Source organism: Tursiops truncatus, chromosome 11 (genome assembly GCF_011762595.2).
Source record: "Tursiops truncatus isolate mTurTru1 chromosome 11, mTurTru1.mat.Y, whole genome shotgun sequence".
Taxonomy (NCBI): domain Eukaryota; kingdom Metazoa; phylum Chordata; class Mammalia; order Artiodactyla; family Delphinidae; genus Tursiops; species Tursiops truncatus.
The window spans coordinates 74,618,265-74,642,284 of record NC_047044.1 but is presented as its reverse complement, the minus strand read 5'-3'; the positions used below and the strand labels follow the sequence as shown (position 1 = coordinate 74,642,284).

At 34.8% G+C, this 24,020-nt stretch overlaps 1 protein-coding gene across 6 annotated transcripts in view; it reads right to left on the bottom strand.

The window, feature by feature from the left end:
* CPNE8 (copine 8) overlaps positions 1–24,020 on the bottom strand; it is a 309,410-nt gene that overhangs the window by 119,567 nt on the left and 165,823 nt on the right. For all 6 annotated transcript variants that reach the window (XR_012324454.1, XM_073788857.1, XM_033866926.2 and 3 more), the window contains 3 exons: positions 18,257–18,360; positions 10,772–10,876; positions 9,396–9,437 (listed from right to left, as the gene is read on the bottom strand). Coding sequence is in view for 5 of the 6 variants with exons in the window: in XM_073788857.1 (XP_073644958.1) it covers positions 9,396–9,437; positions 10,772–10,876; positions 18,257–18,360 (251 nt within the window). In the remaining variant the exon portion in view is untranslated. The remainder of the gene's footprint in view (positions 1–9,395; positions 9,438–10,771; positions 10,877–18,256; positions 18,361–24,020) is intronic.

The following is a 24,020-nucleotide window of genomic DNA, read 5'->3' as shown; positions in this document are numbered from 1 at the left end:
AAAATTAAAATATTGTTGTATAAAGATTGGAGTTTTTCATTAAGTCACATCACGTGGTAAGCTGTCTGGCACATAGTACATGTTCAATAACAATTTCTTCCAAAATTAATTAACAGAATTTCTATTGGATGATAAATAAATAAAAACATATGGAAGTAAAAAATTGATTGCCACTTCAGTTTTCAAATATATACTAATTAAATCATTCTTTCATGAGAGCAAGAGTAATAGATTGAAGGGGAAAAGAGGACAACACAAGCGAAATGTGAGAAAAATCGTTACTTAAACTTTTAGTAGGTGGAAGAAAAAATAGTATGTAAATAAAATGTAGATTATGAAATTCTGTTTATTAGCATTTTTTTAAAGTTTCAAAGAAGTAATAGGTAATGGAATAAGAAAAGATGCTGACTCTTATCTATTGAATGCATGTTTAGGACATTGAAGGTTAATTGCAAGTAAATAGAGGGCTATTGTTAGAGAAAGATTAATTAGAATAAGAGGAAATTAAAATAATCAGAAAAATATAAAGGTTTATATAAAAGCCTCCTTGTAAATGAGTTATAATGTCTCAGACAATGTTAAGTTCTTGAGCGAAGCACTGAACCAGGAATCAGTTATTTTATATCATGATGACATATAATCATGTAAATAAAACACCAAATGCATTTATCAAATATTATTTTCAAAGGTGACATACTAGAAAATGATAACATTTGTACAGCATTTCACAGATACATTTATTTACTTATAATGAGTATCACTATTTTAAATGGCTACATTTGAAAAATTCAGAGTGATAATGAAATTTTTACTCTATGTTCAGAGGACACCACAAGCCAGGATTTTATGACTGGCAGTTCACTAGCTCAGCCACTTCATCAAATCATCATTTTCTGGGAGACAGAAATTTACTCAGTGGCCCTTTTACAATCAGTCCCACATTAGAACCACTTAGTTTTAATGCAGAGCTGTTCCATTAATGCTCCTTGAATTTTAAATTAAGCTACTAAGCCAGCTGAAGAATTTGAAGCTTTTCAAGGATACTACCACTGATTGTTTTTGTAACCCAGACTAGTCAGTTTCTTAGCACTTCAGCTTTTCAATTGTTAAAATGAGATTTAAATATTCTTCCTTCACATCACTTGATGAAATGGTAGGAACTATGGGAATGATTTTAGAAAAGTGGTGTAACTTGTTGAAATTAAGTACATAAGTACATTTAAACCAATTATTCATACCAAGGTGAAGCGATGTCTCTGCACGCTCAAATCACTGTTAATGTGTTAAAATTTTAAAAAAGTACATATGACTATATTTCTTTTATTTTAAAGTAGCTCAAGATACCCATTTTAATGTCAGCTGGTTGCTTCTCAACAGCATTACCACATTTTTGTACATCTCATAGATGCACAAGATGTTTGCTACAGAATTAATTTCAAGTTGATGAATTGAGTCAGACATACCATCAGATTTCTAACCTAAGATCACACCAATTCCTGAAGTTCCTAATCTGTAAATACCATTATCACCTCAATTATCTCATGTACCCTAGCAAGTAAAACACAATATAAGCGTGTAACACTGTCAACCATTTTTCACTTGAAGTTTTGACTGAAATACTCTCTAGATTGAAACATCAGATTACTCTATTGGTTTCCTATGGTTAAATTTATAGACTAAATAATATAGATGACTGACCAACTTTTCTCCACTTTGTAAGGGGACAACTCTAAACTTGTATTGAATGCAGACAAATAAAACTGATCTAAAAATAAAACAATTGATATAAAGTTATTTATATGCATAATAAACAGAAACCTCAATTAAATACAGCCAGGAGATCAGCAGAGGAAGCTCTCTCACACTGCAACAATAGCAGAGTCCAAAGGAGAAGAAAGACTCATCTTCCTTCCTGGCAAGGACTCAGACAATGAAAAGCCACATAGTCTTTCTTTCTTTTTTTTTTTTTTTAACATCTTTATTGGAGTACAATTGCTTTACAATGGTGTGTTAGTTTCTACTTTATAACAAAGTGAATCAGCTATACATATACATATACATATACATATACATATACATATATCCCCATATCTCTTCCCTCTTGCGTCTTCCTCCCACCCTCCCTATCCCACCCCTCTAGGTGGTCACAAAGCACCAAGCTGACCTCCCTGTGCTATGCGGCTGCTTCCCACTAGCTATCAGTTTTACATTTGGTAGTGTATATATGTCCATGCCAGTCTCTTACTTTGTCCCAGCTCACCCTTCCCCCTCCCCATGTCCTCAAGTCCATTCTCTAGTAGGTCTACATCTTTATTCCCATCCTGACCCTAGGTTCTGTAAATTGATACAGCCACTATGGAGAACAGTATGGAGATTCCTTAAAAAACTAAAAATAGAGCTACCATATGACCCAGCAATCCCACTACTGGGCATATACCCTGAGGAGATCATAATTCAAAAACAGTCATGTACCACAATGTTCATTGCAGGTCTATTTACAATAGCCAGGACATGGAAGCAACCTAAGTGTCCATCGACAGATGAATGGATAAAGAAGATGTAGCACATATATACAATGGAATATTACTCAGCCATAAAAAGAAACGAAATTGAGTTATTTGTAGTGAGGTGGATGGACCTAGAGTCTGTCATACGAGTGAATTAAATCAGAAAGAGAAAAAAAATACAGATTCTTTCTTTACTGTAGCTCTCCCAACTTCTTTTTTTCTTTATAAAAGCAGCCCCTTCCCTTGCCCTGCAGGGACTTGCATGTGGCTTGCCCTGGTTACAGACTCTGAATTGAGATTCTCCACTGATCCTAAATAAAGCCATCTTTGCTGGAGAAATATCTGGCAGTTTATTTGTTTCAGGTCAACAATTTCATTAAACTTTACACAGTGCTGTCCAATATGATAACTGCCAACCATATGTTGCTACAGGGCACTTGAAATATAGCCAGTCTCAGTTGAGATGTGCTGTAAGCATGAAATACATACCAGATTTCAAAGACTTAGTATAAAAAAATTTTAATTTTTCTCCTTAATAATTTTATATTGATTCCATAATAAAATAACATTTTGCATGCATAAGATTAAATTTTTAAAATTATTTTTACATCAATTTCACTGGCTTAGTTTTACTTGTTAATGTTGCCACTAGAAAATTTGAAATACACATATGACTCACATTATATTTCTATTGAACAAAGCTAGTCTAGCTGTCAAAAAGAAAAAAATAAAGGATGGAAGCCACCAAGCAGACACTGTTTTCTAAAAAGAAGAATCAAAAGCACTCGGATATACATTTATAGAATTTAAATAATGATACACATATAGGATTTATGACAAATATTAAAGATGGCAGGAAGACAAAGAACAGAAAGCAGTCTCTGCTGATAATTACATTGTATCATAAAACACGAGTATCATATCATGTTCACTCTGATTTAAGAAAAGAACAACTACATTGAAAAATTATGCCAAATATATAAAAATGAATGCAAAAATGTAATAGCAATATGTTAATATACCACATGTAACCACCAGGTGGAATATCAACTTGTATCACAATCTACACAGTGACTATTTTATTGTATTATAAAACTTATATCTGCATTATTTTATAACTTTTAAGCATCATTTTTATCGGAGACTAAATTGCCTTTCAAATTTCATATATTATTTAGTTGAAAGGATTATCAAATTCATTTAATGATGATTTTGATTTTGCTTTTTATAAGTCATTCACCAAATGATAATTTTGCTTACATTAAAAAAAAACCTAAAAAAAACCCCTGCTTTAATGTACATGGATTATACAGAATTCCACATTAAAATATTTTATATTCAAATATAGAGATATATTTCACATTAAAGAAAGCATTTTTACCCCAACATTAAAAAGTTATTAGGCCACTTATATAATTAAAATGCATTCCTCTCATTATTCTACTAATTGTAAAATTCATTTTGAAGAAATATTTAAAGTTCCCCTAACAATCTTTTCCCTCCCAACTTCACCCTTTTATTGTCAGACAGTCTTGAACTCCTCAGGCTTCCTTTGAATGTGCTGCTCATGATGGCATATCTACCACCTGCCAATCTTTCTTCCAAATAATTGATAATCCAATGACAACACAAACTTACAAAACCATGTATCCAAATATTTTCTTTGCTGCTAAATTCATGTCTCCAAGCATCATTTTTAATTGAAAAAAGTTCCTAAAGCTAATGAATCAAATGCTTTACTTCTTTGAACTACATTTCATAAATGATGTCTTTCTCTAACTCTACTTTTCAATCTATCCCTACTCTCTTTGACTTACCTTTGCTCTCACTCTAATTCACATAATATGAGACAGCTCTTTTATACATTTCACTAGCCTGTTTGATGTCTCTTAGGATTCTTTCAAAACATACACTCATTCATCTCTACCAAATTACCAAACTTCTTGTTACATACGACTTTTACCTAAGAATGATTCATCCATTTTTTACATCACATTGAAAGCAAGGTACAGGAATACCTTGGAGGTATTGTTAGTTTGGTGCCAGACCACCACAGTAAAGTAAATATCACAATAAATTGAGTCACATGAATTTTTTGGTTTTGCAGTGCATATAAAAGTTATGTTCATTCTCCAAATAGATCACATGCTGGCCACAAAACAAGTCTCTATAAATTTAAGAAGATTGCAATCATATCAAGCATCTTCTGTGACCACAACAGTATGAGACTAGAAATAAACACAGAAAAAACTGCAAAACCACAAAATGTTAAGGCTAAACAATATGCTACTAAACAATCAATGGGTCACTGAAAAAACCAAAGAGGACATTAAAAAAGACCTGAAGACAAATAAAAATGGAAACACAGTGATCCAAAAGTTACGGGATGCAGCAAAAGCAGTTCTAAGAGGGAAGTTTACAGTGATACAAGCCTACCTCAGGAAACAAGAAACTCTCAAATAAAGAATCAAACCTTACACATAAAGGAACTAAAAAAAGAAGAGCAAATAAAACCCAAAGATAGTAGAAGGAGAGAAATAATAAGTATCAGAGCAGAAATATATGAAACAGAGAGTAAAAACAGAAAAGACCAATGAATCAGAAGCTAGTTCTCTGAAATAATAAACATATTGATAAACATTTAGCCATGCTCATCAATAAAAAAAGAGCCCAAATAAATAAAATCAGAAACAAAGGGACAAGTTACAACTGATACCACAGAAATACAAAAGATCATAAGAGAATACTAAAAATTATACACCAATAAAATGAACAACCTAACATAAAATAAACAACTAAGAAGAAATAGATAAACTCCTAGAAATGTAAACTCTCCCAAGACAAAATCAAGAGGACATTTTTAAAAAGACCAATTCCAGTAATTACATCGAATTAGTAATCAAAAAACTCTCAACAAACAAAAGTTCAGGACCAGATGGATTCACAGGTCAATTCTACCATCATTTAAATCACTTAGGCATTTAACCATCATTTAATCATTTAACATTTAACACAATCATTTCACACCTATCCTTCTCAAACCTATTCCAAAAAGTTGAAGAGGAAGGTATGCCAGAATCACTATGATACCAAAACCAGACAAGATGCCACAAAAAAGAAAATTACAGGCAAATATCACTGATGAGCAGACATGCAAAAATCCTCAACAAAATATTAGCAGACGGAATTCAAAATACATTTAAAGGATCATAGACCATGATCACGTAGTATTTAACCCAAGGATGCAAGAATGGTTCAATATCTGCAAATCAATAAATGTAGTACACCACATTAACAAACCAAAGGTTAAAAAGCATGTGATCATCTCAATAGATGCAGAAAAATCTACTGTCAAATTCAACATCCATTTATGATAAAAACTCTTAACAAAGTGGATATATAGGAAACATACCTCAACGTAATAAGGACTATACATGACAAGCCCACAGTCAACATCATACTCAATGCAGAAAGCCTCAAAGCATTTCCTCTAAAAGCAGGAACAAGAAGAAGATGCCCACTCCTGCCACTTTCATTCAACAAAGTATTAAAGGTCCCAACCACAGAAATCAGATGAGAAAAAAAATTAAAAGGAATCCAAACTGGAAAGGAAGAAGTAAAGTGTCACTCTTTGCAGATGACATGATACTATATATATATATGAAATTCTAAAAATGCTATCAGAAAACTATTAGAACTAACAAATACATTCAGTAAGTATCAGGATACAAAATTAATATACAGAAATATGTTGCATTCCTATACACTAAAAGCAAACTATCAGAAAGAGAAATTAAGAAAACAATCCAAGTTACAACTGCATCAAAAAAATAAAATACCTAGGAATAAATTTAACCAAGGAGGTAAAATATTTATACTCAGAATACTATAATACATTGTTGAAAGAAATTGAAGATGAAGCAAAACAAATGGAATGACATACTATGCTCACAGATTGGAAGGATTTATATTGTTAAAGTGACCATACTATCCAAGACAATCTACAGATTCAAAATCATCCCTATCAAAATACCAATGTCATTTTTCACAGAACTAGGATCAATAACTCCCAAATTTGTATGGAAATCTCTGATAGACAAAACAATCTTGAGAGAGAAGAAGAAAGCTTCAGGTATCACTCTACCTGATTTTAAAGTCTACTACAAAGCTATTGTAATCAAAATATTATGGTACTAGAACAAAAACAGAACCATACATCAGTGGAACAGAATAGAGAACCCAGAAATAAATCCACATTTACATGGTCAATTAATCTACAACAAAGGAGGGAAGAATATAAAATGGACAAAAGACAGATTGTTCAATAAATAATGTTGGGAAAATTGGACAGCTATATTCATAGGAATTGACCTGGGCTACTTATTCACACCATACACAAAAATAAACTCAAAATGGATTAAGACTTAAGTGTAAGAACTGAAACTATAAAATGCCTAAAAGAAAAAGTAGGCAGTATACTCTCTTACATTCATCTTAGCAATATTTTTTTGGATCTGTCTCTGCAGGCAAAGGAAACAAAAGAAAAGGTGAACAAACGGGACTATATCAAACCAAAAAACTTTTGTACATCAGAAGAAACTATCAAGAAATAAAAACACAGCTAAAAACACAGAATGAAAGAAGATATTAGCAAACAATATATCTGAAAAGGGGTTAATATCAAAAATGTGGAAGGAACTCATACAACTCAACAACAATAAAAACAAACAAACAGAATAAGAAATGGGAGAGGACCTAAATAGACACTTTTCCAAAGAAGACATACAGATGGCACATACACCAGGCACATGAAAAGATGCTCAACATCACTAACCATCAGGCAAATTTCAAATCAAAACCTCAATGAGATATCACTTTACACATGTTCAGAATGACTATCAAAAAAGACAACAAATAACAAGTGTTGGTGAGAATATGGAGCAAAGGGAATCCTCATGTATTGTCGGTGGGATTGTAAACTGGTGAAGCTACTATGGAACACAGTAAGACAAATTCTCAGAAAATTAAAGAACCGCCATATGATCCAGCAATTTTACTTCTGGGTATTTTCCCAAAGAAAACAAAAATACTAATTTGAAAAGATATATGCACACCAATGTTCATTGAAGCATTATTCACAATAGCCAATATATGGAAGCAACCCGAGTTTCATTTGATAGATGAGGAAGATGATACACACACACACACACACACACACACAATGGAATATTACTTAGAAATTTAAAAAAATTGAAATCTTACCATTTGCGACATGGATGAATCTAGAGGGTATTATAATAAGTGAAGTAAGTCAGACAGAAAAAGACAAATACCTCATGATTTCACTTATATGTATAATGTAAAACAAACAAACAAACAAACAAAACTAACAAATAAAATGAAAACAGACTCATAGATACAGAGAACTACTGGGTGGGTGCCAGAACGTAGGCAGGTAGTGGGTATGTGAAATAGGTGTAGGCAGTTAAGAGGTACAAACCTGCAATTATATAATAACTAAGTCATGGCATACTACACAACATATGCAATATGTTCAATAATGTAATAACTTTCTATGATGATAGATGGTTATAATACTTATCCTGGTGATAATTTCATAATCTATGCAAATGTTAAAATACTTTGTAGTACACCTGAAACTAACAATATTGTATGCCACCTCTATTTCATTTACAAATGTTATGTTCACACTGTACTGTTGTCTATTAAGTTTGCAATAGCATTATGTCTAAAAGAAACAATGTGCATACCTTAATTAGAAAATACTTAATCACTAAAAATGCTAATCATCATCTGAGCCTTTGGCGAGTCACAATCTTTCTGCTGGTGGAGGGCCTTGCCTTGATGAATTTTTCTACCCATGTAAGCAGAAGAAATAAGGGGAGGTGCTTCCTCAGGACAGGCCACTTTTTCAATCAAATTTGTTCCTGTATTAACAGTAGTGCTTGGGTATCTAGACATTTTCATCTTTTGGGGCTTGGCTGCTGGCTTATATAAAACACAGAGAGAATGGCCTTGCTTAGATCTTGAGCTTTAACCTAATGCTTCAGTTCCGTTTACCAGTGAGCTCTAGGCTGGAATGGAGAACACTAGCCAAGTAAAATTAAGTGACTTTGATTTCCCACTTGTCATTCTCCTTTGGTATCTGTATATTCAGTCCCTTCAGGAACCACCTAAAGAAACAGTTATCTAGAGCAAGGTGAGATTTGAGCATGTCTGGGTTCCTTGGTTTAACATCATTTAAAAACACCTCAATATCAGTCCTACTTAAAACAGTAGAAACAGTGGAAAAATACTTAAAAAAGAAAGAGAAAAAGTAGTGTGTTCCACTCTTTTACTCATTAAGATGCTGGGGTATGCAGAGGGAGACCATGATTTTGGAGCTCTGCTTAACTATTTTTATTGGCAATCACCAGACATAATTCCAGAGTTTTGTTTTGCTGTTTGTTTGTGAGGTGTGTGTCCTTTTTTTCTTTTTGGAGGGGGAGCTCAGGTGTGTTCCTATGGATGATAGGTGTAGAAAGGTTATAGGAATCTTCAGAGAGATTATGAGATACAGAAATTTGAGAATCACTACTCTAGATATAAAACTAGAATCTATAAATTGTGCATAATGAGAACTCATCAAGTCCAAGTTGAAAATCTTTACTATATTACTAGAAAGAAGGACGACCTCTATTTTATTTCACAAGTTTGATACAATCATTCTTAAAATCTCATGTGAACACCTCAGTAATGCTTAGAAAAACAAGACAAAAAATATTCAATATAAAATTAAAATTTGAAAATGTGGTCATTTCAGCATATTTGCTTCTTAAAGCATTATAAGTTTTAAGAGCAAAAACAAAAGAAAAGACAATGCCTTACCTTCCATCTCGATCCCAGTCATACACCTCTACTTTGACTGTTCTGTCCATGGGGAAAACATACACACAGAGTGAAGTTACTTAGTAAGATCAAATTAACATATGATTGAATGTTAAAAAGTAAGTTATAGATTTTCTTAGATAAAATATGCTTTCAGGTTTTACAAAATAGTTTAAAGTTGATTTTGCTAATTTTAATACTATTCTTCAATTTATATCTTAAAATAGGTTTCTAAAATCATACAGATTTTTAATTCTTTAAACAGAGTAAGAAAGTATATGGGAAAAGCATTTATAGTTTGACATAGCTTCTCAATAGAGAGGTATAGAGCTACTCCTCCACTCTTCAAAACCATTATCTTAGAGAAGTATTTCTCAAACTCAGCATGGATCAGAATCACATGGAGGGCTTGTCAAAACGTGAATTGTTGGACCTCATGCCCAGTGTTCCCAGTTCAGTAGGCCTGGGTTGGGCCCAAGACTTTAATTTCTACAAGTTTCATCAGTTGCTGCTGATGCTGCTAAATAGGAACCATATTACAAGAATCACTTTCTTAGAATGAGTACAATTAAATAGAGTTATGATACTATTAAATAAAGTGACAGTCAAATAGCATAATAAATTTTAAAGTAAATTTAATGACATATACCAATATACCAATCAATAGTTCTTTCTATGATATTTGTTAATATAATAAAGCTTCATTTTTCTAATATATGAGTAATAAGATAAAAAATATCTTTTGGGGTGAATAGGGGGTTTTGTATTATAATCTTACAATCAACTTTCATAAGAAAAAGAAAATAACTTTGATACTAAAAATCTTCAGGTATATTGTGGGAAGATCTTCAGGGCCACCTCACCCACCTATTTGTAAAACACCAGAATTTCCTTGTTCTACATGTCTAGAACCTTTATAATTCAGCAACCATGGGAGCAGTGATATCAAATAGGATTCTCAGGAGTAAATCAGGGTTTATAACATATGTAGTCATAAACTTATGTATCTTGTATATTTACTTATTCCTCTCTAGAAAGATAATACCAAATGAAAATCTTGAGGAAATGAAAATTCTGGGATGACTTTTGAATATGTTAAACAAATATTCAATATATTTTTATCACTTTGCACATTTTTTTCTTGAAAATTAGTTAAATCAAATTTTAATTTCTCATATTATCCCTCCTCCCCAAATCATTGTGGATTAAAAAAAAAGTTATTTAAAAAAATTCTGAATAAATCAACTATGCTTTTGTAAATACACATTTACATTGGTGAAGGAGCCAACTTAATTTTTAAAATTCAACTTAGATGATTGGATACAAAAACTATAGTGAATATTCAAAACTCTCAGAGAAGTTGTCATTTATTTTACCTGTCATAATCGCCATTACATAAAGCTCTGACTGAGATCTTGAATGCTTGCCAAATAGGATTCAGAGTGTTTTTGACAACTTCTGTTTTATGACAAATTGTAAAACTGTAAAAAAAAGTTTTCAGTTATTTTCATGATTCAGTTATAATATATTGTTTTAGTAGTCATTCTTCTGTTTCTTTTTGTGCAGAATACATGTTACCAGTCCCTCTTTTGCTGCTATATCAGTCAATAAAAAGAGATTTGCAGTTTTAAAACTTTAAAGGTTAGCTCATCATAACATAAAACAATGAGATTTCACAATGAGTTTACTAAAAATGATCTGCAAGTTCAATAAATCCTAAAGCTGCATTGTAAATACTCTCTATAAAAATTGTGGTGACAAATTGATACAGTGAAAAGTATCCATGGGTCACTAAGAATATGAAGGTCATCAGTAACCCTGAGAAGGGCAGTTTTGCTGGAGTGTTGGAGACAAAAATCTGGTTGGAATGGGTTTAAGAAAGAGAAGAGAAAATGAGGTAGAGTGTATAAACAACACTTTTGAGCAGTTTAGCTGTAAAGAGAAAAAGAGAAATTGGGGATAGCTTAAAGGGGAAAGATTAGTCAAGTGAAAGGCTTGTTTTTTGTTACTTTTTAATTTTTTTCAAGATGAAAGAAATAACAGCAAGGTTGTATGCTAAAGGAAAAAGTACATTAGAGAGAAAACAATCTGTGATGCATGAAAGAAAGGGGATAAAAGATAGAGCAATGTCCTGAATAAGATGCAAGTGGATGGGATAGAGGAAATCAATGGAGGGGTTGGCCTTGGGAGCACAGATAGTCACTTTGCAGAGCATTCAGGAAGGTCGAGCACAGGGGTAGATGCTGTGATGGGATCTTGAGGAAGTTCTCCAATTGCTTCCATTTTCTTATTAAATAGAAAGCAAGATAACCAGCAGAGAAGGAAGAGGGCAAAAGTGCTAAAGTGTCTGGGAGGGAGGGAAAACTGATGGATTAAGGAAAGGGAGTAAGATTTCTGGGGAGGGCTAAGGGCCTATTTAAGACTAGCATAATAAATTTATAGTAAGACCACTCAGTATGTGGTTCTTTCTTTCTTTAAACTCTATATACCTAAAGACTCTATATACCTAAAGACTCTTTGACTCTATATACCTAAAGAATCCCTAGACGGAAGAAAGATAGCAATTCAACAATATAAAATAAGGGGTAGAATACATGGAGCCTTAAACTAGGTTTTCTGATTCAAATTCCAGTATTGTTTCCACCAAATCATTCAATCTCCAGACATCAATCAGGTCCTGGAAATGTTTTTGCCTAAATGCAAATTTATGCAGCAGTTACTGAGCTATAAAATGTTTTAAATAATCTTGGTTAGAACAATACCTAAACACAATCTTCACTAAAATCTTAGTCGTCAATTGTTCTAAATTCAAGGGATCCCTCTAATAGTCATTAGCATGAGAGTTATTATATAACTACCACAGTGAACATACTGTAACTAAACCTCATAAGAAAATAATCTCACTTTGAAAGGGCCTTGAGTCAATTTTCTGCTTCACAGGCAAGAAAGCATCTCTCTGCATTAAGAGATAAAATAGAAACATAATATAAATGGATAATGTATGCAATTTAATATTTATGGCATTAGTGCCATACTCTTCCTGGTAGTATCCTCACCTATCTAAAGAAAATCATGTTACTAAATTGACAGAGCTCAAGAGAATATGTGTGTATATAATGTGGTCAAATGCTCTCAAAGTTGAGTCACCCAGAGAAATGTAGGAATCACTGCGGGCAAAAGACATTAAAAGAAAGAAAGAGGATAGAAAAGACTCTAAAAGGTTAATCAACAGCCAACATCATACTCAATGGTGAAAAACTGAAACCATTTTCACTAAGATCAGGAATAAGACAAAGTAGCCCACTCTCACCACTATTATCCAACATAGTTTTGGAAGTTTTAGCCACAGCAATCAGAGAAGAAAAAGAAATAAAAGGAATCCAAATCAGAAAAGAAGAAGTAAAGCTGTAACTGCTTGCAGATGACATGATATTATACATAGAGAATCCCAATGATGCTACCAGAAAACTACTCGAGCTAATCAATGAATTTGTTAAAGTAGCAGGATAAAAAATTAATGCACAGAAATCTCTGGCATTCCTAAACACTAATGATGAAAAATCTGAAAATGAAATTAAGAAAACACTCTCATTTACCATTGCAACAAGAAGAATAAAATATCTAGGAATAAACCTACCTAAGGAAACAAAAGACCTGTATGCAGAAAATTATAAAACACTGATGAAAGAAATTAAAGATGATACAAATAGATGGAGAGATATAGCATGTTCTTGGATTGGAAGAATCCACATTGTGAAAATGACTCTACTACCCAAAGCAATCTACAGATTCAATGCAATCTCTATCAAACTACCACTGGCATTTTTCACAGAACTAGAACAAAAAATTTTGCAATTTGTATGGAAACACAAAAGACCCCAAATAGCCAAAGCAATCTTGAGAACAAAAAACGGAGCTGGAGGAATCAGGCTCCCTGACTTCAGACTATACTACAAAGCTACAGTAATCAAGACAGTATGGTACTGGCACAAAAACAGAAAGATAGATCAATGGAACAGGATAGGAAGCCCAGAGATAAACCCACGAACATATGGTCAACTTATCTTTGATAAAGGAGGCAAGAATATACAGTGGAGAAAAGACAGCCTCTTCAATAAGTGGTGCTGGGAAAACTGGACAGGCAGATGTAAAAGTATGAAATTAGAACACTCCCTAACACCATACACAAAAATAAACTAAAAAAAAAAACTCAAAATGAATTAAAGACCTAAATGTAAGGCCAGACACTATCAAATTCTTAGAGGAAAACATAGGCAGAACACTCTATGACATAAATCACAGCAAGATCCTTTCTGACCCACCTCCTACAGAAATGGAAATAAAACCAAACGAGACCTAATGAAACTTCAAAGCTTTTGCACAGCAAAGGAAACAATAAACAAGACCAAAAGAGAAGCCTCAGAATGGGAGAAAATATTTGCCAATGAAGCAGCTGACAAAGGATTAATCTCCAAAATTTACAAGCAGCTCAAGCAGCTCAATAACAAAAACACAAACAACCCAATCCAAAAATGGGCAGAAGACATAAATAGACATTTCTCCAAAGAAGATATACAGATTGCCAACAAACACATGAAAGAATGCTCAACATCATTAATAATTAGAGAAATGCAAATCAAAACTACAATGAGATATCATCTCACACCAGTCAGAATGGCCATTATCAAAAAATCTAGAAACAATAAATGCTGGAGAGGGTGTGGAGAAAAGGGAACACTCCTGCACTGTTGGTGGGAATGTAAATTGATACAGTCACTATGGAGAACAGTATGGAGATTCCTTAAAAAACTACAAATAGAACTACCATATGACCCAGCAATCCCACTACTGAGCATATACCCTGAGAAAACCATAATTCAAAAAGAGTCATGTACCAAAATGTTCATTGCAGCTCTATTTACAATAACCAGGACATGGAAGCAACCTAAGTGTCCACCAACAGATGAATGGATAAAGAAGATGTGGCACATATACACAATGGAATATTACTCAGCCATGAAAAGAAACGAAATTGAGTTATTTGTAGTGAGGTGGATGGACCTAGAGTCTGTCATACAGAGTGAAGTATGTCAGAAAGAGAAAAACAAATACCATATGCTAACACATCTATATGGAATCTAAGGGAAAAAAAAGGTCATGAAGAACCTACGGGTAAGATGGGAATAAAGACACAGACCTACTAGAGAATGGACTTGAGGATATGGGGAGGGGGAAGGGTAAGCTCTGACAAAGTTAGAGAGTGGCACGGACATATATACACTACCAAACTTAAAATAGATAGCTAGTGGGAAGCAGCCGCATAGCACTGGAAGATCAGCTTGGTGGTTTGTGACCACCTAGAGGGGGATAGGGAGGGTGGGAGGGAGGGAGATGCAAGAGGGAAGACATATGGGAATATATGTATATGTATAACTGATTCACTTTGTTATAAAGCAGAAACTAACACACCATTGTATAGCAATTATACTCCAATAAAGATGTTATAAAAAATAAAATAAAAAAATAAAAGGTTAATCAAAATATCTAAAGCAAAAGGAAGAAAATTAAGGGAGATAAGGAGAAATAGGCAGGAGAAAAACAGAGGGAATCAAATGAGAAAAAGCAGAAGTACACAAAAATGGTTAAGAAAAATTCTTAGGGACAAAAGTATGTATATTGTTTTCATAAACAGGCATCTGCCAATCTTCATAACACTACATATTCTTAAAGATTTACAAAGGGACTTTCTCTTCTTCTCATATCATATTCTAATATATACCAATCTTTGGTATGGTGATAGATATAGATACCTTGCTATATAGGTATCTAGATAGGTAGGTAGAAGATAGATAGATGATAGATGGATGATAGATAGATAGATAGTAGATTAAATCGATAGAGAGCTAGATAGAAATAAAGCGACCAATGAACCATCTTCAAACTAACATGCTCAATAATCTACTGACTTCTAGGCCTTTTTGCTTACAGTTAAATCAAAATTTCTGTCATATTCCTAGTATTATCAGCAATAGAAATGAAATACATTGAAACTTCTTCTCTTAATAAAGTGACTCACCTTCTTAGTGAGTTACTTGTAAGTGAGGTAGTCATCTGTCTTCTATTAATCATTCTCATTTGTAAAGCATTAGATGTGATATAGACACCAAAATCTCTCTAGTATTCCAGCACTAGTGTAATTAGTGAAAATTCTAACAGGAGTCTGAGGTAGCTCTTTCTACTATTCAGGAGTATTGCTCCTGAATTCAGGAGTATTGCTATATAAATATAAATGTGTATGTATATACGTATTACACATAGCATTATAAGAAAAATATTTTTATTAAATAACCTGTTTAAATACCTTAAATGAAGCCAATTACCATAAAACAGTTATTCCAAAGGAAAATTATTACCTAATTATGAATACAGGTCAAATTACTAAATAATGTGAAAGCAAGAAAATAAGAATTTGTAATCATATATTATAATGGATTTTCATTAATGCTTACAGTAGAAATTAAGTTTTACTCTTTCTTATAATATGAGCCTCAACCACTAGGCAACAAGCAATTTCTGAAGTATCTCCGTGTTCAAATACATCTTAAAAATGAAGATAAAGTCTTTGCAGTTACAAAAACACACATAAAAATTGAGGAGTAAAAGCATTTTTATTCATTCAAAACTCATCAGAACAAAACATATGTATATTAATACATATGCCCTAATATATATATTTGGATCTAGCTGGCAAACTATTTTCTCTGTGTATATGCAAGTGGAAAGTTTTCTGAAATGAGATTCACAAAATTTTAGCAATAGTTATTTTTAAATGATTTGAGATTTTTGGATAAGTTGCACTCAATATTTATATTTTAGTTAATCAACAAGTTAATACTATTTTTATAAGCATAATAAATTTTGTAATATATCTCTTACAAGGAGCATTAAATGTATGATAGACTGAAATTCTATAATTGTACAACAAATATTTCTAAGAAAACTAGTAAGAATAAAATAGAAAATTCAGGAAATAAGTCATTCAAACAGGAGGAAACATAAGAACTTTTTAATTCAAGAAAATTTTAACAATCCTTTAGTTTTTTTCCTAACTGTGAAATGACTGGAAAATATGATTATTTCATCCACTGTCCAATATTTTTCACATGGGTAAATTAGTATTCAGATACAAATGCTACTCTAACATTTTTACCACCAAAATAGAAAAGAAGCATGCAAAATCCAACCATATGATACCTCAACAAAAATAACCAACAGTTGCCCAGTAGCTGCATCAGCAAAATTCATACACTATGTTAAGCTTCATTTTATATTGCTCAGTATAATCACTTTACATAGCAAACTTTCTATTTTTATGTACCATTTTATACTTATTACATAATATTAACATGTTGTATAATTTCATATATAAGTGAAGCAGGTTACTTTTTTTTTATATTCTATTCTCCTAACTTTAATCTCCAAATGACATTTTCTCTTTAGCTAGTATTTTATTATGCACAGTTAAGGAAAACAGAAGAGGAAACATTACACCATAAGATAATAATAATAATAACAGCTAACATAATTCTTATGTTAGGGAAGCTTCTAGATGATTTTTGTGTAGTAACTCATTTGATACTCTCAACAGCCCTGGGAGATAACTATGATCATAGCCCATTTTACAGATGAGGAAACTGAGTGTCATATGAGTTTAAAAACTTGCCTATGGTCCCACAGCTATTAAGTAGCAGGGTCACGGTTTACACCTAGGCATCAGGACCTCATTTAACTCATAAATTTAACCACTAAACTTTTTCATTACTACTGACAATACAGTAAGAATCATAGAAGATAACAATAAAATGTATTTCATCGTAGAGTCATATGTATTAAATTATACTCTGTACAATGGAATACTACTCAGACAATAAAAAAGAATGAAAACTTTGCCATTTGCAATAACATGGATGGACTTAGAGGATACTATGCTACGAGAAATAAGTCAGACAGAGAAAGACATATACTGTATGATATTCCTTATATGTGGAATCTAAAAACTACAACCAACTAGTGAATATAACAAAAAAGAAGCAGACCCATGGATATAGAGAACAAACTATTGGTTACCAGTGATGAAAGAGGAGAGAGGAGGAGCAATGTTAGAGTAGGGAAATAAGAGTTACAAACTATTTTGTATAAAATAAGCTACAAGGATATAATACAATACAAGGAATGTAGCCAATATTGTAAAATAATTATAAATGAAGTGCAATCTTTAAAACTTGTGAATCACTATATTGTACACCTGTAACTCATATAATATTGTATATTAACTATACTTCAATAAAAAAATAAAATAAATTATAACTCTATAATACATTTTCAAATCACAAAGAAACCAGTCTAATCATAACTGGTAAAATATTCAAATTACTAGAGGGTAATGAAAAATTTTCCTGAATGTTAGATATCATTGAAAAAACCCTGTAGAATAAAAAGCAACCCCTAAACTCCATATTCTTCTCCAAGAAATTGGCTTAAGCGTTCAATTCTATAACAAAATACTTTAGTTTCATAATTTTAGATTTCCACAAACATATAAATCATCCATTCTATTAAGGCAATAATATAATTTTAGGAAAAGTAAAGAGGAAATGTTTCTATGAAGCTGAAAATCATTCATTATAAATATCAAAAAAACATAAAATGCCTATAAAGTTACACATTATTATTGAGAATAAAAAATCAAATCAATTTTTTGATTACCAAAATATTTGTTTATCAATTTAATATGAATATCTGAGAAAAACTGATAAAGTCATAGTTATAATAGCCTTAAAATTCATAAAAGATAAATCTACCTGCCATCTTCATTACTTCGATAAAATACAAGAAAAGGATCTGATTTTCCAAAGAAGTCCTTCTTGTCCAATTTGTTCGCACAAAATTGCATCAGAACAGCATCCTACAAACAAAATTAATAAAATAGCTCAAAACCTGGGTGAAGGAGAGGGAGAAGATGGCGGAAGAGTAAGACGTGGAGATCACCTTCCTCCCCACAGATACATCAGAAATACATCTACACGTGGAACAACTCCTACAGAACAACCAATGAATTTTGGCAGAAGACCTCAGACCTCCCAAAAGGCAAGAAACTCCCCCATACCTGGGTAGGGCAAAAGAAAAAAGAATAAACACAGACAAAAGAGTAGGGACAGGGGCTTCCCTGGTGGCGCAGTGGTTGAGAGTCTGCCCACCAATGCAGGGGACATGGGTTCATGCCCTGGTCTGGGAAGATCCCACATGCCGCGGAGTGGCTAGTCCCGTGAGCCATGGCCACTGAGTCTGTGAGTCCGGAGCCTGTGCTCCGCAACTGGAGAGGCCACAACAGTGAGAGACCCATGTATCGCAAAAAAAAAAAAAAAAAAAAAAAAAAAAAGAGTAGGGACAGGACATGCACCAGTGGAAGGGAGCTGTGAAGGAGGAAAGGTTTCCACACACTAGGAAGCCCCTTCCCGGGCAGAGACTGCGGGTGGTGGAGGGGGGAAGCTTCGGAGCCACGGAGGAGAGCACAGCAACAAGGGTGTGGAGAGAAAAGCGGAGAGATTTCCGCACAGAGGATCGGTGCCAACCAGCACTCACCAGCCCGAGAGGCTTGTCTGCTCACCACTGGGGCGGGCGGGGGCTGGGAGCTGAGGCTCGGGCTTTGGTCAGATGGCAGGGAGAGGACTGGTGGCGGCAACACAGCCTGAAGGGGTTAGTGCACCACTGCTAGCCGGGAGGGAGTCCAGGAAAATGTCTGGACCTGCCGAAGAGGCAAGAGACTTTTCTTCCCTCTTTGTTTCCTGGTGCGGGAAGACAGGGGATTAAGAGCGCTGCTTAAAGGAGCTCCAGAAATGGGCGCGAGCCATGGCTAACAGCACAGACCCCGGAGACGGGCATGAAATGCTAAGGCCGCTGCTGCTGCCACCAAAAAGCCTGTGTGCAAGCACAGGTCACTTTCCACACCTCCCCTACCGGGAACCTGTGCAGCCCGCCACTGCCAGGGTCCCGTGATCCAGAGAAAACTTCCCCGGGAGAACACATGCGCGCCTCAGGCTGGTGCGACGTCATGATGGCCTCTGCCACCGCAGGCTTGCCCCGCACTCCGTGCCCCTCCCTCCCCCTGGCCCGAGTGAGCCAGACCCGTGAATCGCTGCTCCTTTAACCCCGTCCTGTCTGAGTGAAGAACAGATGCCCTCCGGTAACCTACACGCAGAGGCGGGGAAAAATCCAAAGCTGAACCCTGGGAGCTGTGTGAACAAAGAAGAGAAAGGGAAATTTCTCCCAGCAGCCTCAGGAGCAACGGATTAAATCTCCACAATCAACTTGATGTGCCCTGCATCTGTGGAACACCTGAATAGACAATGAATCATCCCAAATTGATGAGGTGGACTTTGGGAGCAAAATACATTACTTTTTCCTCTTTTTGTGAGTGTGTATGTGTATACTTCTGTGTGAGATTTTGTCTGTATAGCTTTGCTTTCACCATTTGTCCTAGGGTTCTGTCTGTCCTTTTGTTGTTGTTGTTTTTACTTAAAAAAATTTTTTTTCTTAATAATTATTTTTTATTTTAATTATTTTATTTTATCTTACTTTATTTTATTTCTTTTATCCTCTTTTTTTCATTCTTTCTAATTTCTCCCTTTTATTCTGAGCCATGTGGATGAAAGGCTCTTGGTGCTGTACCCAGGAGTCAGTGCTGTGCCTCTGAGGAGGAGGAGCCAACTTCAGGACACTGGTGCACAAGAGATCTCCCAACTCCACGTAATATCAAACAGCGAAAGTCTCCCAGAGATGTCCATCTCAACACCAACGTCCAGCTTCACTCAACAACCAGCAAGCTACAGTGCTGCACACCCTATGCCAAACTACCAGCAAGACAGGAACACAATGCCACCAATTAGCAGAAAGGCTGCCAAAAATCATAATAAAGCCACAGACACCCCAAAACACATGACTAGATGTGGACTGGCCCACCAGAAAGACAAGATCCAGCCTCATCCACCAGAACACAGGCACTAGGCCTCTCCATCAGGAAGCCTACACAACCCACTGAACCAACTTTAGCCACTGGGGACAGACACCAAAAACAACGGGAACTATGAACCTGCAGCCTGCAAAAAGGAGACCCCAAACACAGTATGATAAGCAAAAGGAGAAGACAGAAAAACACACAGCCTATGAAGAAGCAAGATAAAAACCCACCAGACCTAACAAATGAAGAGGAAAGAGGCAGTCTACCTGAAAAAGAATTCAGAATAATGCTAGTAAAGATGATCCAAAATCTTGGAAACAGAATGGAGAAAATAAAAGAAACATTTAACAAGGACCTAGAAGAACTAAAGAGGAAACAAGCAATGATGAACAACACAATAAGTGAAATTGAAAACAGGCTAGAAGGGATCAAAAGCAGAACAACTGAGGCAAAAGAATGGATAAGAGACCTCGAAGATAAAATAATGGAATAACTACTGCAGAGCAGAATAAAAAAAAAGAGTGAAAAGACCTGAGGACTGTCTCAGAGATCTCTGGGACAACATTAAATGCACCAACATTCGAATTGTAGAGGTCCCAGATGAAGAAGAGAAAAAGAAAGGGACTGAGAAAATATTTGAAGAGATTACAGTTGAAAACTTCCCTAATATGGGAAAGAAAATAGTTAATCAAGTCCAGGAAGCACAGAGAGTCCCATACAGGATAAACCCAAGGAGAAACATGCCAAGACACATATTAAGCAAACTGTCAAAAAGTAAATACAAAGAAAACATATTAAAAGCAGCAAGGTAGGGCTTCCTGGTGGCGCAGTGGTTGAGAGTCCACCTGCTAATGCAGGAGACACGGATTCGTGCCCCGGTCTGGAAGGATCCCACATTCTGTGGACCGGCTGGGCCTGTGAGCCATGGCTGCAGAGACTGGGCGTCCGGAGCCTGTGCTACACACGGGAGAGTCCACAACAGTGAGAGGCCCGCATACTGGAAAAAAGAAAAAAAGTAGCAAGGTAAAAACAACAAATAACACACAGGGGAATCCCCATAAGGTTAACAGCTGATGTTTCAGCAGAAACTCTGCAAGCCAGAAGGGACTGGCAGGACGTATTTAAAGTGATGAAGGACAAAAACCTAAAACCAAGATTTCTCTACCCAGCAAGGATCTCATTGAGATTTGAGGGAGAAATAAAAACCTTTACAGACAAGCAAAAGCTGAGAGAGTTCAGCACCATGAAACCACCTTTACAACAAATGCTAAAGGAACATCTCTAAGAAGGAAACACAAGAGAAGGAAAAGACCTACAATAATAAGCCCAAAACAATTAAGAAAATGGGAATAGGAACATACATATCGATAATTACTTTAAACATAAATGGATTAAATGCTCCCACCAAAAGACACAGATTGGCTGAATGGATACAAAAACAAGACCCATATATATGCTGTCTACAAGAGACCCACTTCAGACCTAGGGACACATACAGACTGAAAGTGAGGGGATGGAAAAAGATATTCCATGCAAATGGAAATAAGAAGAAAGCTGGAGGGCTTCTGTGGTAGTGCAGTGGTTGAGAGTCTGCCTGCCAATGCAGAGGACATGGGTTCGTGCCCCGGGCCAGGAAGAACCCACATGCTGCGGAGCGGCTGGGCCCATGACCATGGCCGCTGAGCCTGTGCATCCAGAGCCTGTGCTCTGCAACAGGAGAGGCCACAACAGTGAGAGGTGCGCGTACAGCAAAAAAAAAAAAAAAAAAAAAAAAAAAGCTGGAGTAGCAATTCTCATATCAGACAAAATAGACTTTAAAATAAAGACTATTAGAAGAGACAAAGAAGGACACTACGTAATGATCAAGGGATCGATCCAAGAAGAATACATAACAATTGTAAATATTTATGCACCCAACATAGGAGCACCTCAATACATAAGGCAAATGCTAACAGCCATAAAAAAGGAAATCAACACTAACAAAATCATATTAGGGGAGTTTACCACCCCACTATCACCAACAGACAGATCATCCACAATGAAAATAAATAAGGAAACACAAGCTTTAAGTGATACATTAAACAAGATGGACTTAATTGATATTTATAGGACATTCAATCCAAAAACAACAGAATACACTTTTTTCTCAAGGGCTCATGGAACATTCTCCAGGACAGATCATATCTTGGGTCACAAATCAAGCCTTGGTAAACTTAAGAAAATTGAAATCATATCAAGTATCTTTTCTGACCATAATGCTATGAGATTAGATATCAATTACAGGAAAAGATCTGTAAAAAATACAAACACATGGAGGCTAAACAATACATTACTTAATAATGAAGTGATCACTGAAGAAATCAAAGAGGAAATCAAAAAACATGTAGAAACAAATGACAATGGAAACACAACAACCCAAAACCTATGGGATGCAGCAAAAGCAGTTGTAAGAGGGAAGATTATAGCAATAAAATCCTATCTTAAGAAACAGGAAACATCTCAAATAAACAACTTAACCTTGTACCAAAAGCAATTAGAGAAAGAAGAAAAAAAAAAAACCCAAAGTTAGCAGAAGGAAAGAAATCATAACGATCAGTTCAGAAATAAATGAAAAAAGAAATGAAGGAAATGATAGCAAAGATCAATAAAACTAAAAGCTGGTTTCTTGAGAAGATAAACAAAATTAATAAAGCATTAGCCAGACTCATCCAGAAAAAAAGGGGGAAGAGTCAAGTGAATAGAATTGGAAATGAAAAAGGAGAAGTAACAACTGACACTGCAGAAATTCAAAAGATCATAAGAGATTACTACAAGCAACTCTATGCCAATAAAATGGACAACCTGGAAGAAATGGACAAATTCTTAGAAATGCACAACCTGCCAATATTGAACCAGGAAGAAACAGAAAATATGAACAGACTGATCACAAACACTGAAATTGAGACTGTGATTAAAAATTTTCCAAGAAACAAAAGCCCAGGACCAGATGGCTTCACAGGCGAATTCTATCAAACATTTAGAGAAGGGCTATCACCTATCCTTCTCAAACTCTTCCAAAATATAGCAGAGGGAAGAAAACTCCCAAACTCATTCTACGAGGCCACCATAATCCTGATACGAAAACCAGACAAAGATGTCACAAAGAAAGAAAACTACAGGCCAATATCACTGATGAATATAGATGCAAAAATCCTCAACAAAATACTAGCAAACAGAATCCAACAGCACATTTAAAGGATCATACACCATGATCAAGTGGGGTTTATTCCAGGAATGCAAGGATTCTTCAATATACGCAAATCTATCAATGTGATACACCATATTAACAAATTGAAGGAGAAAAACCCTATGATTAACTCAATAGATGCAGAGAAAGCTTGTGACAAAGTTCAACATTGATTTATGATAAAATCCCTGCAGAAAGTAGGCATAGAGGGAACTTTCCTCAACATAATAAAGGCCATATATGACAAACCCACAGCCAACATCGTCCTCAATGGTGAAAAACCGAAAGCATTTCCACTAAGATCAGGAACAAGACCAGGTTGCCCACTCTCACCACTCTTATTCAAAATAGTTTTGGAAGTTTTAGCAACAGCAATCAGAGA